General features: G+C 43.4%; 1 protein-coding gene across 5 annotated transcripts in view; it reads left to right on the forward strand.

Moving 5' to 3' along the window:
* Positions 1-16,834, forward strand: part of LOC100661670 (contactin-associated protein-like 4) — a 162,058-nt gene that overhangs the window by 27,212 nt on the left and 118,012 nt on the right. For 4 of the 5 annotated variants that reach the window (XM_064286340.1, XM_064286344.1, XM_064286343.1 and 1 more), the window contains exon 2: positions 1,508-1,701. In XM_064286340.1, coding sequence (XP_064142410.1) covers positions 1,508-1,701 — 194 coding nt within the window. The remainder of the gene's footprint in view (positions 1-1,507; positions 1,702-16,834) is intronic. The other variant, XM_064286341.1, reaches the window with a different exon arrangement.

Raw genomic sequence — 16,834 nt, forward strand, 5'->3', positions numbered from 1 at the left:
TTGTGGTCCTCACTGTGGGTTTGCACGGTGTTCTCTCATGTTGGAGCAAGGTTATAGACATGGAGCTATGTCTTCCTAGGGCATCTGATCAGGGTGCAGAATGTGTGCTGTGTCCTATAACCCATGACACTGATGTGGTCCTTGCCAGTTTCTCTGCTTTTAGTGACCCTCTTTCTCTGGGAAGGTGATAAGCCTCTTTGGGGAGACATGTAGAGACATGCAAATACTGTTTCTCCTCAAACTTTTACTTAGTAATGTTAGCGTTCTTTGATGGATCTTGTCTTCGACACTCATTAATGTGGTGTTTGCCTGTGAGTGACTCTCTGTCCCTCCTCCTTCTACATTTATTGACTGGAATTCTCCTGTGAGGAAGAGCTTCTCCATGTGCTGTTTATTTGATTATTTATTTACTTGTATCAGCAAGAACTCAAGAAAACTTCTGTTAGCCCATGAGATAAAATCCATTTTTTTAAGATGTTGTTTCACCAATTGTTCCAACTTTGGCCATTAGGAGCTCCTTCAGGTTGGGGACTGTGTTCTTTTAAGAAGCCCCACTTTTTGTTTTTGTTTGTTTGTTTTTAGCACTTCCTTACTCCCTGTAAGGTATTATGATGTTCTAGGCTAATTGTATTTTCAATGCCTCAGCCCTGGAATCAGTCACTTCTTTTAGGAGTCATGGGCTATTTTATTGGAAAATGGTGATTAGAAACCATTATCTGGATGCTGGATGTGCTCATTGTTTATTGGGATATTGTTGCTTCTAGGCTGTCTCAGTGGACAGAGCTAGGAAATAAAAAATAAATATATTACAGCATTTCCATACAGTTTTTATTTTATTTTTTAGTCAGGATACTGTTTCCACCTTTACTTAGGCTAGTTCTTCCTTCCCGGAATTCCCCTCCTCCACCCCCGCAGTGTGGTTGTGTAAAACCAGTTGCCATTGAGTTGATTCTGACTTGTAGCAACCCCACGAGTGTCGGAGTAGAACCGTGCTCCACAGAGTTTTCAATCGTTGATTTTTCGGAAGTAGATTATTAGGACTTTCTTCTGAGGTATCTCTGGGGAAGCTCAAAACTTCCAACGTTTGGTTAGCAGCCAAGCATGGTAACCATTTACACCCCCAGGGAGTGCTCACATCCAGCAAAGGTCTTGAAAGGTGAGATGGTGACCAGCCAAGTACAAGGGCCAGTGAGATCACTGGTCCCGGGGGCAGATGGCCTCAGTGGGGGGGTTCCCCATCTCACCAAGCGTCTAGGCCCTTCAGTGGACACCAGAGCCCAGAGTCAGCAGGCCACATGACCTAGGAGAACACAGGTTCCATATTTTTATGCATGATTCATGCTTCTATTTTTTATAATTGTCGGGCTATTTATTCTAGATTTTGGAAATATTATTTTCTTAGAAGCAATGTAGGCATGCGTTCTTACATCTGTTTCACATCCTTTAAAACCAATTTTAATATTTCCTCCTCTTTCTCATTTTCTTCCTATTTCTTTCACCCCAAAAGGAGCAGGGGGCTGGACTCCACTTGTGTCAAACAAGTACCAGTGGCTGCAGATTGACCTTGGAGAGAGGATGGAGGTCACAGCTGTGGCCACACAGGGCGGGTACGGCAGCTCTGACTGGGTGACCAGCTACCTGCTGATGTTCAGTGACAGCGGCAGGAACTGGAAGCAGTATCGGCAGGAGGAGAGCATCTCGGTAAGTTCCCTGAGAGCAGAGCAGTCTCTGGGGCCTGGCCTGTGGCAGTGTCCCTATCAGATCTAAGGCTTTGTGTGGAGGGGAGAAAAAAAACTCCAGGGATACTTGACAAGGGTTTTCTTGCATATGGCACATACTTGATTTTGTAAACATCTGTTGTTGTTGTTAGCTGTTATCAGATTGGCTGGACTCCTGGTGACCCCATGCACAATGGAGTGGAACACTGCTGGTCCTATGCCATCCCCATAATTGCAAATCAGACCACTGTGATCCATAAGATTTTCATTGGGTGGTTTTTGGAAGTAGATTTCCAGACCTTTCTTCCTAGTCTGCCTTAGTCTGGAAGCTCCAATGAAACCTGTTCAGCATCATAGCAACATTCAAACCTTCACTAACAGACTGGTGGTGGCTGCACGTGGGGTATATCATTCATGTCTTTCACATGAACAATTCAAATGCTACCAGTGAACCACCAGTGCTCCCAGCAAACATCTCAAAAAGAAATAATTTTAAACATACTAGAAAAATTGAATGAAAAAACCTATCATTCCCATTAAAAGTATAGATAGCGTTGTGTAAAATCTAGATTGTGTTTTGTACAAGAGTGTAGGGGTTTGGCATTGTCTGCATTATTTTACATACACACACGAAGTTATTCTTTCCATTCCTCCTGCTAAAATCTGAGGTTCCTGAAAGACAACATTTGAACCATCTCCCAGTGAATAGCAAGCATGTCCAGAAATGCAAGTGTTCCCACAAGAGCTTGCAAAGGCACCATAAGGAGCACATGCTCTATTCCGTGAGCACAGCCAGTGATTCTCGGGTGGAGACTTCTCTAGGATTCAGTGATCTTATGTGCTGGCCAGTCAGTAAACTGTCACATGGCAGTGCTCCTTTGGGGCAAATTATTTTTGTTTGCTTAACTTTTTTGACTTTTAAAACTTACACGATTTAGTACCTATCTCTAGTTACATAATTCTTAAAGTAACCTAAATACCTTCGTTTAACCTTGTTTAGCTCCATCAACAGCTTAAAATGCTCAGTTTGTGGATGGGGTGTGGGCTTAATACAAAAGAGAATGTAAAGAAGCAGTTACTTACAAACTAAGGGGTGTTTATAGTTGGTTGTTTAGGAATGAATGTTGAAAAGAACAAGCTTGTAGAAGTATTGTCATGTGGGAAAGCCATCATTCTTTATTAATGTAAAATAAAATAAAAGGTTAGTGTGGATTTTATGTAGGCCAGGGTACCATATTGCAATCAGTTGATACCTGATGTCCTCTGTCTGAGTTGTCAGGATGCAGGGAACTATACGAACAATCAAACTCCAGTTATTAGTGCAAAACCAAACAGGAAATCTAGAAGGCAACTCAGTGACTCATCTCTTCGATGAATCAGTACTCTCTTTCACGAATCCTCTTGGAACTTAGCTTGTGTCTTCAGCTCACTAAAGGCACTGGCTGGCTTTACCACCTCCACCACAAGGGTAAGCTTGTTAGTTGGTTAGCTCTGGTGGGAGGGCCTATGGAAGGACATAGCTAGCCTCTCCATGGAGTGTCCCCCTCAGATTCCCCCACTGTGGGAGGGAGGAGATGCCTTGGTGAGACACTTGGCTTGGACCACACAATGGGGGCTACTGTCAGCACCCCTCAGAATTCCAGGACTGCCACCATGATATGGATGGGGCAAGGAGAGCTCGGAGAGGAGGGGTTTGGATGGGACCAAGTCCTCAGACACCCCTCTCCCACTCGTCCTTCCACTTCCCTGGTCCTTGCTCTACTCCCCGCTTTTGTCGCCTTAAATGTTGCATCTTCTTACTCTTCTGGCCCTCTGTTTCCCTAGAGACAGCCAGAGGGACTAGCCTGTATCAGCCAGTAGTTGGAACAGAGTGAATAGATTTAGTGAATCCTTTGGAGCATCTACTTTGAGGATGACTTCTGACTGTTAGAGAGGAAGTTTCTCTGCAAAGTGGCCCTTCGATGCACTCTCTGCCTCCATCTGCATCAGGAGGTGCACCTCTGCCCATATATCACTACACATTGGATCACCACAGTGGGACAGCATAGTGACATCAGGTGGTGAACCTGTGCTCAGGTGTTACCACACATGGGATCACCACATTGGGACAGTATGATGACATCAGAAGGTGCACCTGTACCCATGTATCACCATACATAGGCTCACCACGGTGAGACAGCATGATGACATCAGGAGGTGCGCCTGTGCACAGGTGTCACCACCACTTGTGGGATCACCACAGGGAGACAGTGTGATGATATCAGGAGGTGCACCTCTGCCAAGTTGTCACCATGCATGGGCTCACCACAGAGGGACAGCATGACGGCTTTGCCTGGCGCTCACCTGCCTGTCCTCTGGCATCCATGAGAAGCATCTGTGTCCCCCAGGTAATCGTGCCTTCCTGCAATAGTAATTGGAGCTGTGCTATTCTTATTATGAATCCTTTAGAACTCTAATTTAAAGGTCACACACGCAACTGTGAATTCAAGGTATGAGCTGTTTTTGAGGACTCCTTGAAGACTTAGAATTCTGGTGGATGTTTCCCTTTGTGTGAGTTCTTTATGTAATAAATACATCTGTCAACCAACATTCTGGGAAAATAGATTAGAGACAAATAAAAAAGAAATTAATTAAAGTAACTCTTAAGTTTCAATATAAAACCAGTGTTCCATTTAATAGACACTTGGCCTTTAAGAATTATGTACCCATAGATTCTCTGAACAGATTTCAATAGAATTACTGGATTATTTGCAGCTTTAAATTTTTTGAATGTCTTCCCAACATAAACAGGAAAATACAGTCGAAAGAGGACACCGTCTTAGTTATCTAGTGCTGCTACAACAGAAATACCACAAGTGAATTGTTTTAGCAAACAGAAATTTATTCTCTCACAGTTTAGGAGCCCAGAAATCTGAATTCAGGGCACCAGCTCTAGAGGAAGGCTTTCTCTCTCCATCAGCTCTGGAGAAATGTCCTTATCTCCTTTCAACAACTGTGGGCTGGTGTTCCTTGGAGATCTCCATGTGTCTTGGCATCAATTTGCCCCTGGGTCTAGGAGGTTCTCAGAGCAGGGACCCTGTCCAAAGGATGTGCACCACTCCAGGTTCTTCTTTCTTGGTGGTAGTAAGGTCCCCCTCTCTCTGCTTAATTCTCTCTCCTTTTATCTTTTGTAAGATGAAGGGTGATACAGGCTACACCCCAGGAAAATTCCCCTTACATAGGATCAGGGCTGTGACCTGAGTAAGGGTGTTGTATCCCACCCTAATTCTCATTAACATGAACTAATCCTGCCTCATTAACATAACAGGCAGATCACTCCCAAAGGGGACCATAACCACAGGCATTAAAAAAAAACAAACAAAAACCCACAGGCATAGAGGCTAGGATTTACAACACATGACAGAGTGAAGGATAATTACATAAGATCACAAAATGGAGTACAACCACACAGTGCTGGGAATCACGGCCTAGCCAAGTTAGCCATATTTTGGGGGACACAACCACTGTGAGAACGTATTAGTTGATGCAGCACTGAGCAACACATACAGCTGTGCTGTGTTTTGAAAACATTGCAGTGGCATTCATGATGGTTACAGCAGGAAAAGGAGAGAGAGATGTTGGACCTGGGGACTTTAGCGATGTCTCTCATTTTTATTCAGTTTCTAAAATCTCTGCAGTACGTGTAACAAAAGGGTATATGTTTGCTTTTTTTGTTTGTTTGCTCCAACTATTCCAGTTTAAATGACCATACCAGTTACTGCTGAGTCAACCCCAGCTCATGGCAACCTCGTGTGTGTCAGAGTAGCACTGTGCTCCATAGAATTCTCTTCAAATGTGTTGGTGCCAATTGCTTCATCTTCAGTCTCTCTAATTCTGCCTTCCACTTGCTCAATTCTGCTCCTCTGACTTTCTGAGTTGTCTAATTCTGTAATTTTATTGTTAATTTTCTGAATTTCTGATTGTTTTATTGTTAATCTTCTGAATTTCTGATTGCTGTCTCTCTGTGGATTCTTGCAGCTTATTAAATTTTTCATTACGTTCTTGAATGACCTTTTTAACTTCTTCAACTGCTTTATCTGTGTGTTCCTTGGCTCATTCTGCATATTGCCTGGTCTCCTTCCTGATCTCGTTTCTGATGTCTTGAAGAGTTCTATATATCAATCTTTTGTATTCTGCATCTGGTAATTCCAGGAAGGCACCTTCATCCAGAAGATCCTTTGATTCTTTGTTTTGAGAGCTTGTTGTGGCAATCATGGTCTGCTTCTTTATGTGATTTGATATTGATTGTTGTCTCTGAGCCATCTATAAGTTATTGTATTAGTTTATTTTATGTTTGCTTACTGTATCCTAGCTTCTTGCTTTGCTTTGTTTTGATATGTCCAAATAGGTTGCTTGAGTGAGCTAGCTTGATTACTTTTGCCTTTGAAGCTCTAACGTCCTGTCACCAGATGGCTACAGCTGTTACCAGGTATAAGAGTCTAGAAGTCCATTCACTTTTCTTGTATGGATTCAGCTCAGGTGTCCAGGTAGTTGGTTATCAAGTGTGTGGTATAGGCTTTGTCCTACAGTCTTAGAGGGGTGGGGTGATTGGTGTAGGTACCAGTGTCTGGATTACAGTAGGAGGTCATACTTTGAACAAGGCAGGGGCTGATGACCATCCCCCAAGTATCTGTGAGGAGAGCACATCCCTGTTCCCTAGAGCACACAGGTGGGTGGGTTCTGCAGACATACCTTGGGTACCCAATGCTTTTGATTGTAAGGACTGGGAGGTACCAGTTATCCTTGGACCGCCATCATGGGTGGCTGGGTGACCTGAGTGGAGCCACCAGCCCTTAGTCCCCTGAGGCTTATAGGTGAAGGACCTTATTTAATAGGCAAAGCAGTGTCAAGCATCAAACACCCACCTCTCCACCGCACAGCAGAAACAATTGCAGTCTGCCAACAAGGGCTTATTCTCCTGAAATAGGCCCACACAGGCCCATGCAGGGGGGAAAGGTATTCAAAGTCCAAGGACCATTTATGCCTGGACAGGAGCCGCTTCTGTCCTGAGCTCCCCTGGTTAGTGGAGCTAGTAGATTGTCCTTTCCCCAATTGTGAATTTATTCCTTCTCCAAGGTGTGGAGAATGGCTCAGGACGCGCAACAGGACCCATCTCAAGCCCAGGGAAATCAACAGCCAGTGAAGCCAGGTTGGAGGCTGGTGGCATAGTAAAATATATCCAAGTATTTAGCTTTTGCTGAGAGTGCAGTTCTTCTCTGGTTCTAGAGGTATAAGTAGGCTGTGCAGCTGGCTGTTTCTCCCTGAGGAAACTGCAGCCAAGAGCTACCGCTAGTCCGCCGCAGCCACTCCCAGGAATGGTGCCTGAGGGATCCTGGCCATTCAGGTTCGGCAGCTCCTCTCCACTTCTGAACCGTCTCTCCCTGGCCTCTCAGCCTGTTTTCTAACTTTGCCTTTGATGTTCAGGGCTTCTGGCTTGTCATAAGTGCAATCGTTTAACTTGTTTTTTTGCATCTTTGTTGCAAGAGCGTTCACCGAAAGTGTCTGACTTCTCCACCACCTTGGCCCCACCTCCTCTCCATAGAATTCTCAATGGCTGATTTTTTTGGAAGAAGAATATCAGGCCTGTCTTTTGAGGTACCTCTGGGTAGACTCAAACTGCCAACCTTTTGTTAGCAGCTGAGCACCTTAACTGTTTGGACCACCCAGGGCCCTTGAGTGGGTCCAGTCACCTTTTAATGCCTTGCTACTAGTTTGGTTTGGTTTTTGGACCTGCTCCTAGTCTGCGCGAGCACTGTCCTCACTGCCCAGCTGAGGTGGCGACAGATCTCAGTACTCCAAAGTACGTTCACGCCCCATCAACCTCCCATTCTTCAGGAAGCTCCTGCATGTCCCTGAGAAGTGGCTGCCACTCCTGGGTTTTATTCCTGACTTAGTGGTTTATTACTTAAAGATGAAAGTGGACTTGTGTTGAAGACATTTCCACTACATCAAACAGAAAAGACAATCGGTTTTTGGAAAAAAATTAGCCAGTTTATATGGACAGTTTCTAATGAGAAACCAGCCCTTCTCAACTCACACACCAGTTCCTGCCACAGATTAGTTCTGCCAAGGGGAGAATAATGTGATGTTCAGCTTTGTTTTGGTGTTATTTTTCCCTTAGGGGGCAAACAGCAAATTGAGCCTCCTGCCTCATCTTGACATTTTCCTATCTGGCATTATTTATCACAGCTGCCACATCCCGCCAGGCCAAGCGTGTGTTTGTAGGACAGAAGGGCTCCTGAATGAGAATAATGCACACACTGTACACGGATTTCCCCCACAGCAAACCTTCTGTGCCTCTATCAGCCACTCTTCTGTTACCATGCCGTGCAGCTTTCCTGTCCTACTAACACTCCCCGTGTGCGAGCTGCCCCCATGAGTGCTGGGCATAGTGTGGGGAGTCTGTGGCCAGCAGATGCCCTAGCCCCCAGTGGTCCTCCTCAGACCTGGGCAGAGTGCAGGCCTGAAGGGACAGACTACAATACTGCTGCATAAACTATAGAAGCAGTCGATTTTCCACGGCATAATGTCTAGTGTAGAAAAGTGACTACAGCCCTAAATGACTCATTTCAAAGCTGTGTAAATGGGGAGGTGTCTAACCACTAAGACGTAGTATGGGCGAAGTTCCTGGATGAGGCTTTAGCAGGACAGAGGAGGAGCCCAGAGGCAGCGCCGTGGACCCCTGACTACAGCCAAGCCCTGACAGCACTTCCAATCCCCCGTCTTTGGGACACCCGGGTGCCTACTCAGGCAGGGGTGGCTGGATAAGGCTGATTTTTTTTTTCTTCTGTCACCTGAATGATTTCCGCCAGCCTCCTGGTGGCTCACCTGCTCCTCTGCAGGAGTAAGCGATGGAACCTTGGAGAATGGAGGGTTCGAAGCAACTTGACAGCACCTAGTAACAACAACAACAAAATACAGAACAGAAAATATAGCAGTCTCCAAGAATCAACAGGGCTGGAGCTACTGGCACCACTGACCCCTCTCTCTTCCATGAGACCACTGTGGTGGGTTGGGGGGGGTCACTCACTGTACAAAGGCTAGGGGGAGTAGACAACACATCCCATCCTAGATAAGGAGGACCCCCTAACAACTCCCCAGGGATGGAAGGGGAGCAGTCAGAGAAAAAGGGGGGATTGTGGATTTCCATGAAAGTGTTTGCAGGACCACTAAGAAACCACAACTATCCTCAAAACAAATTTAAGTGGAGTATTCTGTTGACTTTTGACTAAAACAGAGGATAAAGGAGAGGGAGAGGAAGGAGAGGAAGAAAGGAGGAGGAAGGGAAGGGGAAGAAGAACAGCAGCCAACCACTTCTAATTATCTCTAGCAAAGAGGAGTTTGGCCAGAAACAAGGTGACAGGAAAATCCTTCCATGGGACTAGAGCCTGGGGAGATGCCCAGAGACCTGGGTGTCCTCCAGTCCAGACCTCAACAACCACTGATCAGAGGCTTAAGAAAGAGGGAACAAATGAGACTTTTCAGGGCAGAGCTCTCTCTTCCCCCAGCCCCCTTCCCCTTCAGGAAGAGGAAAGTTATTTCTGTTTCTCCCCATTTTCCTGCATTGCAAGAGTTTGTTTAGAATTTAGAGTGAAATGTAATGGCTGTAGTTATTTTTGTTTAACAGAATCGCTGACTCAAGACATCTTTATTTTCTCAGTAAAATGCCCGGCATGGCTTTAGAAACACATTTAGTCGAAGAATAGATATTTAATTTTGACAAATTCTGAAGCATATTTTGCTAGATTCTGGCTAATTAACACTTGCTCTAAGTGCAAAACAGTTTCTACCACTTGTAAATGAATATGTATTTTTGTACAAACAATAGCAAGATCTTCAAATAGCAAGCGTCTTTCTCTTATACACGATGTAGAACATATTTTAAAGCTCTCATTTATACTATTTATGGATTGGCCAGTGTTCCAAGTTCCAAATAAACAGCTATCCTCTGGGGAGAAAACAAAAACAAAACACTCATTTTAAAGTTTTTAAACTTAGGTTTGAAGAAGAATTATCATATCATAGTTTATTTGATAGTGGTATTTTTTTGCCCTCTAGATACTTGTAAGTAATTTTATGTATTTTGATATGGTATTAGTTTAAAATTGTTGTCCAGAAAATATAATATGGCTTAAAATATCACTAAGATCATTATTTTGGAGATACTCTGCTCATCAATTATTTGCATTTCTTGTTTATCTAAATACAAGATATGCCAAGCAGAGTATAGTAGCACAGAAAATGTTAATATTCTTTATTATATAGTAAAACCTGCGAACCCCACACATCTGTCAGTTTGTTGTACTATGGTGGCTTCTGTGTTGCTGTGATGTTGGAAGCTATGCCGCCTGTGAAAGCTGGAATTTGTGTAAGGTGGAAACCTGTCAGAGAAGGAAAACTCAAATATTTTCCACTAAAATGTGATAGAAAAGTGGTAAGACTGCACACTATCAAAGGTGGAAAACTTGTGAGACTCGAGTTGTGGTATTGATGAAGAATATTGAATACACCATGGATTGCCAAAGGAATGAACAAATCTGTCTTGGAGGAGGTACAGCCAGAATGCTCCTTAGAAGCAAGGATGGCAAGACTATGTCTCACATACTTTGGACATGTTATCAGGAGGGATCAGTCCCTGGAGAAGGACATCACGCTTGGTGAGGTAGGGGGTCAGCGAAAAAGAGGAAGACCTTCAGGAGATGGATTGACACAGTGGCTGCAACAATTGGCTCAAGCATAACAAGGATTGTGAAGATGGTTCAGGACTGGTCAGTGTTTCGTTCTGTTGTACACAAGGTCACTGTGAATCAGAACCAACTTGACAGCAGCTAACAACAATAATAATATATAATAATATATATAAAGAGAGATTTATATCAAGGAAATGGCTCACGAGATTATAGAGACTGGAAAGTCCTGAGTCTTTGGGTCAGGATGAAGGCTTCTCCTGTCTCACATAGCTGCAGGGGCTGGCAAACCCAAGATCAGCAGGTCAAACAGCAGGCCTCCAGCTCACAGGCTGTGGAGGCTGACAAATCCCATCAGCAGGTAGATGGCAGGCTGCTGGTTCACAGGATCTGGAGGCTGAGGAAACCCAAAACTGGCAGGTAAGATGGTTGTCCCCTGGCTTACAGGCTGCAGAGGCTGATGAACGCAAGATTGGCAGGTAAGCTGCTAGCTCAAGTCCCAAGAACCAGAGGTCAGATGAAGATCCAGGGCAAGCAAAAGCAGGGAGCTTTGCCAAAAAGTTGGATGAAGGCCATACCCCCAAAGAAACTCTCTTTCAGCTGATTGGCTGTCCATAACAGATCTCATCATGGAAGTAATTGTGCTATATCAGATCTCATTATGGAGGCAATTACATCATTACATAGCTGCCAAACTACATCATGACTGCCAAACCACTGAGAATCATGGCCCAGCCAAGTTGACTCACAGCCTTAACCATCACACTCTGTTTTGATGGACAAAAAACTGATTCAATTCTTCTGATGGTTTGTCTTGCTAAAGAATAAATAGACCAGGCAAACAAACGTTTGCCTCTCTCAGAATAACAGCGTTAGGTCATGATTCAACAATGTCCAGTCCCTGCTTATGCACGAAAGATCAAGAGCCTCTTTGAAGCACAGCCCAGCCAGCCTTTAATCAGCCCCACAGGTGATGCTGCCCTTTGGTGAAGCTTGGGAGGGCAAGTAGAGCCTTGTTTTGTAGGATTGGGAGTGGCTACCATAGTGCATGGTGCGGACATAGGACAATTCCACCATTACGGAAAATTCCATTGGACAGAGCTAGTCTATACCAGGCCGGCTGTTTTCCTCTCACCTGGAGCATCACCTGGGGGGACAAAATCGCTGCTCCAAGGACTGTCCTCAATGAGGAAGAATTCTTGACATAGCCCTGGAAGCATGCTGAATACCTTATTAATAAGTTCTTGTGGGCATTGCAAGCTGATTCTTAACGGACTTTCAAACTAAGCTTGAAGCATCCTCACAAAGCTGTGTATACAAATGTATTTAGCAATGTTTCCACCTACCTTTTTAATAAGTGTATTTTAAAAATATGGTTTACATGATGCCATTATAAATATTTCTTACTGGATTTGTACATTTTCAACTCCTTTGCCTGCAAATGTGTAATATGGATTGTATTCTCCCCAGAGAAACTCTTCTGAGAATTCTCAGGTATGAATTTGTTCTCCTTCCAAGTCTTGCTCTAATTCACTGAGTGAGCTTAGGTATAACACAACCTCAGTTGGCTCAATTACAGACAGAAAACTGATATTCTCAGAATCATTACTCTGATTAACAGCATGTTGCAGCTACTACAGGCTGTGAAGTTTGAGCTCCTCTAATAAATATTACATGAATATTCATTATTTCGATGTATGTGTTTTTTAGTCTAAACAGTAAATTCAAAGTGTTTCTTACTCAAGGGTTTTTATTGGAGCCTGTTCTGAGTGACAGTTTTCTCAGAAATTAACAACTGATGCCAATATCTAGCATAGATGTTTAGAGAATGGCATAGACAGAATTTATAGAAGGGAGTGAACTAAGGTTACCCAAGAAGACATATATCCCTTCAGCAAATGGAAAGGGTAGTTTTCAAATTAGCTTCACATTTAATGTTGTCCTTCCCATCTGTTCAACATTTCTGTGGCATGGTGCCATCTTATACAATGCTTACCAACCTTTATGAACGAATGGAAAGGAAGTCAACAACGTGGGCACATAAAATGGTCAGAATGGAGACCACGTACAGCCCCCAAAGCAGATTCCAATGTTAGCTTCCTATTGATTTTTCCATAGCAGAATCTAATTGAGGGTTGGATATGACCATTTTAATGATGGAGCTCATGTTTCATCCCAATCATGCCTGGTCTTCTGGACATTATGACATGTCAGAGGTAATTGGTGGGTAAACCAGATTTTGTCAAAGTAGTGAAATAAAATTACATAATCTCGGCCTTTGAAATATTGCGCTTTCCTACTTGCTGACACTCAAGTTTGGACTTGAGTGTTGGTGTGGCCATTTCAAAGGATAACTCCAAGCTTTGAAACCACAACAGAAAGCAAACAATAATTTGTAAACTATTACTCTTTTCTTCTTGAATAAATGAATTGAGATAACAATGCATTTCATCAGTATTAAGCTGAAAAACAATCAGTTTCATAAATACACTGTCAAATTCACAGTAGATAACAGTAGACAATTAAGAAATCCATTGCAGAGTATACAACCTTTCAGAATGTCTTTAGATTTTCCCTCTTCAGTTAACATAGTTTGTTGAATCGTCAATTTCCCGACGCATGTAACGTATATCTAAAATGTACTTTCAATGGGATTATTTTCATAATACCTACTGACTTCGAAAACTCTGGTGGTGTAGTGGTTAAGTGCTACGGCTGCTAACCAACGGGTTCGCAGTTCGAATCCACCAGGCGCTCCTTGGAAACTCTATGGAGCAGTTCTATTCTGTCCTATAGGGTTGCTATGAGTCCGAATCGACTTGACGGCACTGGGTTTAGTTTGTTTTTGGTATGCTGACTACAACACAACATAAAAACCATATTTGACAGCTTCTGTAGTCTTCTTTAGGAACATTTTTTAATAGCCACATTACATACATTTAACACTCCTTCATCATCTGCATAAACCACGGTTTCCATATCATCTGCCTATATTCCTGCATGTCATAACTATTTCTCAAATTACAGAATTGAGATCTCAGACTCCCTCATGTGGGGGAGGGGAAAGAGGTGGCTCTCAGGATCTGACTGCTTTTTGTGATCGGTGCAAGCCTATTCCTGCTATGATCCAGTGCCCAAATCTTAGGGTGAATAAAACACCACTCAAGGTGCCTTGTAAAGTGTTGAAATACAGGCTCCCTGGCTTCAGCCTGGAGTTTCTTCTTCATAGACCCAGAGTAGGACTTTGAACCCACAGGGACACCGATCAGGAGGTAAGCCCTGCTGGGGCCATAGAGCACATATTGGGTCAGAGTTATGGGACCTGGCTGAAGCTCGGTCAGCCACTCACAGCCTGTGGAGGATTCGGGGACCACTTCCCTCTGAGACCAAGGATAAAGAAAATGTACTGCGTAATTATAAATAGCCTTGAAGATGATCACAGCCCCCTTGGCTGTGTGGCTTCTGGTTTTCAGCAGGACCACATGTAGGACTGTGAGTGAGATGGGGTAGGGTGTGGAGCAACTCCATATAGGAACACTGTAGACTTCTATTGTTCTTGCATGAGGTTCCACAGTTTTTCGTGAATAAATGTTTCTGAATTTATTTTATGCCTTTGGTTGACTTCTAGGACCCTGAAAGTTGTTTCTGACAATTTTGTCTAGGTTTATCATTTTTGCGGGGGAGTGATCTTGCCAAGCTCCTCACTATGCCCTATTGGCATTCTAATCCTGTTTGTGTTCCCACTCTAATTGACATGAGTATTGTCATGGATTGAATTGTGTCCCCCCAAAATATGTGTCAACTTGGTTAGGCCATGATTCCCAGTCCATTTTGTGATTTTCATTTGGGTTATAAATCATAATTTCTGCCTGTGGTTAAAGAGGATTAGGGTGGGATGTAACACCCTTGCTCAGGTCACATCCCTGATCCAATGTAAAGGGAGATTTCCTGGGGTGTGTCCTGCACCACCTTTTATCTTAGAAGAAATAAAAGGAAAGGGAAGCAAGCAGAGAGTTGAGGGCCTCATACTACCAAGAAAACAGTGCCGGGAGCAGAGTGCGCCCTGTGCACCCTGGGTTCCTGTGCATAGAAGCTCCTAGTTTTGGAGAAGATTGATGACAAGGACTTTCCTCCAGAGCTGACAGAGAGAGAATGCCTTCCCCTGGAGCTGACGCCCTGAATTTGGACTTCTAGCCTACTACACCATGAGAGAATAAACGTGGTATTTCTGTTACAGCAGTGCTAGATGACTAGAACAAGCATCAACAAAAGAAAGTAAAAATAGAGCAGCATTCAGGCCTGGCTTCTCTCCATCTGCATCACCTGGGCACTGGGCACAGACACTCCTGTCTGAGCTTGCTGAGCCTCCTGGTGCATGAGGTTCACTCTCCTGCTGTGGGAGGAGATGGTGACTAGGCACAACTGGAGGACGTGTCTCCTTTCAGCTCAGCCTACAAGTTCAACTGTTATTTCTACGTCCAATCGAAATTGCTACCTGACAGGCCTTAAAAAAATGCACAGTTATTCAGCTTCCACTTAGTCTTAGACACTATCTGCAATGTGACATTGCTGTGATAGGATACTTTGTATTGTAGAAATGACTAGAAACCAAGTTACACTTGATTGTAGTTTAGAAATGTGCATTCCTTTGATCAAGTTGAATAATTTATTTGTTTTTTTGCAATGTTGATTAAACAAACATGTATGTGATTATTTGAATAGCATTCCCCAAAGTCACATACATATAAATAGATTAGAGCTAGAGAAGACCTCGTAATTCAGTACAAAGCACTCACCGTCTTCATAAAAAGGTCTTCGTAAAAAAGGAGAGGGGAGGTTGGGATCAAATTTGTTTAAGTTACTCGCCCACGGTCAATTTATTAGTGATGAAACTGGCCCAAAATCCAGGTCTTTTGACTTCCAAAAAGTCAGTAACATGAGAATACCACTCAAATGTAGACGCCCTTTCCTTGTTTCATTTATGTTAAGAAGTGGTATAGAATCCTGCTGGCAGTAAAATGGTCGACAAGTACATCCGCATATTTTAGAGTAATTAACTGCTGCTCTTCATTTAAGCCGGAAGGATTTTAGCGTCCTGACCTCTTCACCTATGACCTCTGAAAATGACAGACAAAGCTAATGCACAGTTTATCAGATTTGTTTTCCATTCTGGACCTTTGATTTCATTTTCAGATCGAACTTTGAACCAGGAGCATAAAGAAGTTTATACTGTTAAAATTTCCATTAGAATATTGTTACTGGAGTGTCTTCAATGCATTTAGTCACAAGCTGTTTAGTTTTACAGAATTGTGAATATTTTAAAGCAAAAAGACAAGTCTTGTTCATTCCCCCGAGACTGAGAATCTCAGTGGAGATTTCTTGTGTTCATTTGCTTAACATCAGCCCTGGCACCCACTTCATCAACGTATGCCCCACTGTGGTCCTCACAGGGGAGAGTTGCAATGTCGGCATTAGGGCTGCCTCTGGGTGGACTTTGGGTGGAGATGGTTAGGGGGGAACAGGGCCACCTTCATTTTTGTGGTTTACCTGTTGAACTTTGGCAAGACTTTGTGGGGAGAGGATCCCACAGACCTGCCTCACAGATTCTCCACCCTTTCTTGGATACATAGTGTCATAAGAGAAATACCACAAGTGTTGTTGTTAGGTGCCCTGGAGTTTGTTCCAACTCATAGCAACCCCATATACAACAGAATGAAACACTGCCCGGTACTGCACCGTCCTCACAATTATTGCTCTGTTTGAGCCCATTGGTGCAGCCACTGTGTCAGTTCATCTCATTGAGGGTCTTCCTCTTTTCACTGACCCCCCACTTTATCAAGCATGGTGTCCTTCTCCTGGGAAAAACCCCTCCTGATAACATGTCCAAAATACTTGAGAGAAAGTCTCAACATCCTCACTTCTAAGGAACATTCTGGTTGTACTCTTGCCAAGACAGATTTGTTAAGAGCTTGGCTGTTAACCAAAAGATCAGCAGTTCAAATACATCAGCAGCTCGTTGGAAACCCTTGGGGGCAGTTCTACTCTGTCATATAGGGTTGCTATCAGTTGGAATTGACTCAGTGGCATCGGGTTTGGGTTTTTTTTGCTTTGGGGTCAGGTGCACCTTAGTCCTCAAGGTGACGTCTTTGCTTTTCAACACTTTAAAGAGGTCATTTGCAACAGATTTGGCCGATATAATATGTCATTTGATTTCTTGACTGCTGCTTCCATGAGTGTTGATTGTGGATCCAAGTAAAATGAAATCTTTGACAACTTCAATCTTTTCTTCATTGATCATGAAGTTGCTTATTGGTCCAGTTTTGAGGATTTTTGTTTTCTTTATGTTGAGGTGTAATCCATACTGAAGGCTGAAGTATTTGATCTTCATCA

This window comes from Loxodonta africana, chromosome 6 (genome assembly GCF_030014295.1).
Source record: "Loxodonta africana isolate mLoxAfr1 chromosome 6, mLoxAfr1.hap2, whole genome shotgun sequence".
NCBI classification, from domain to species: domain Eukaryota; kingdom Metazoa; phylum Chordata; class Mammalia; order Proboscidea; family Elephantidae; genus Loxodonta; species Loxodonta africana.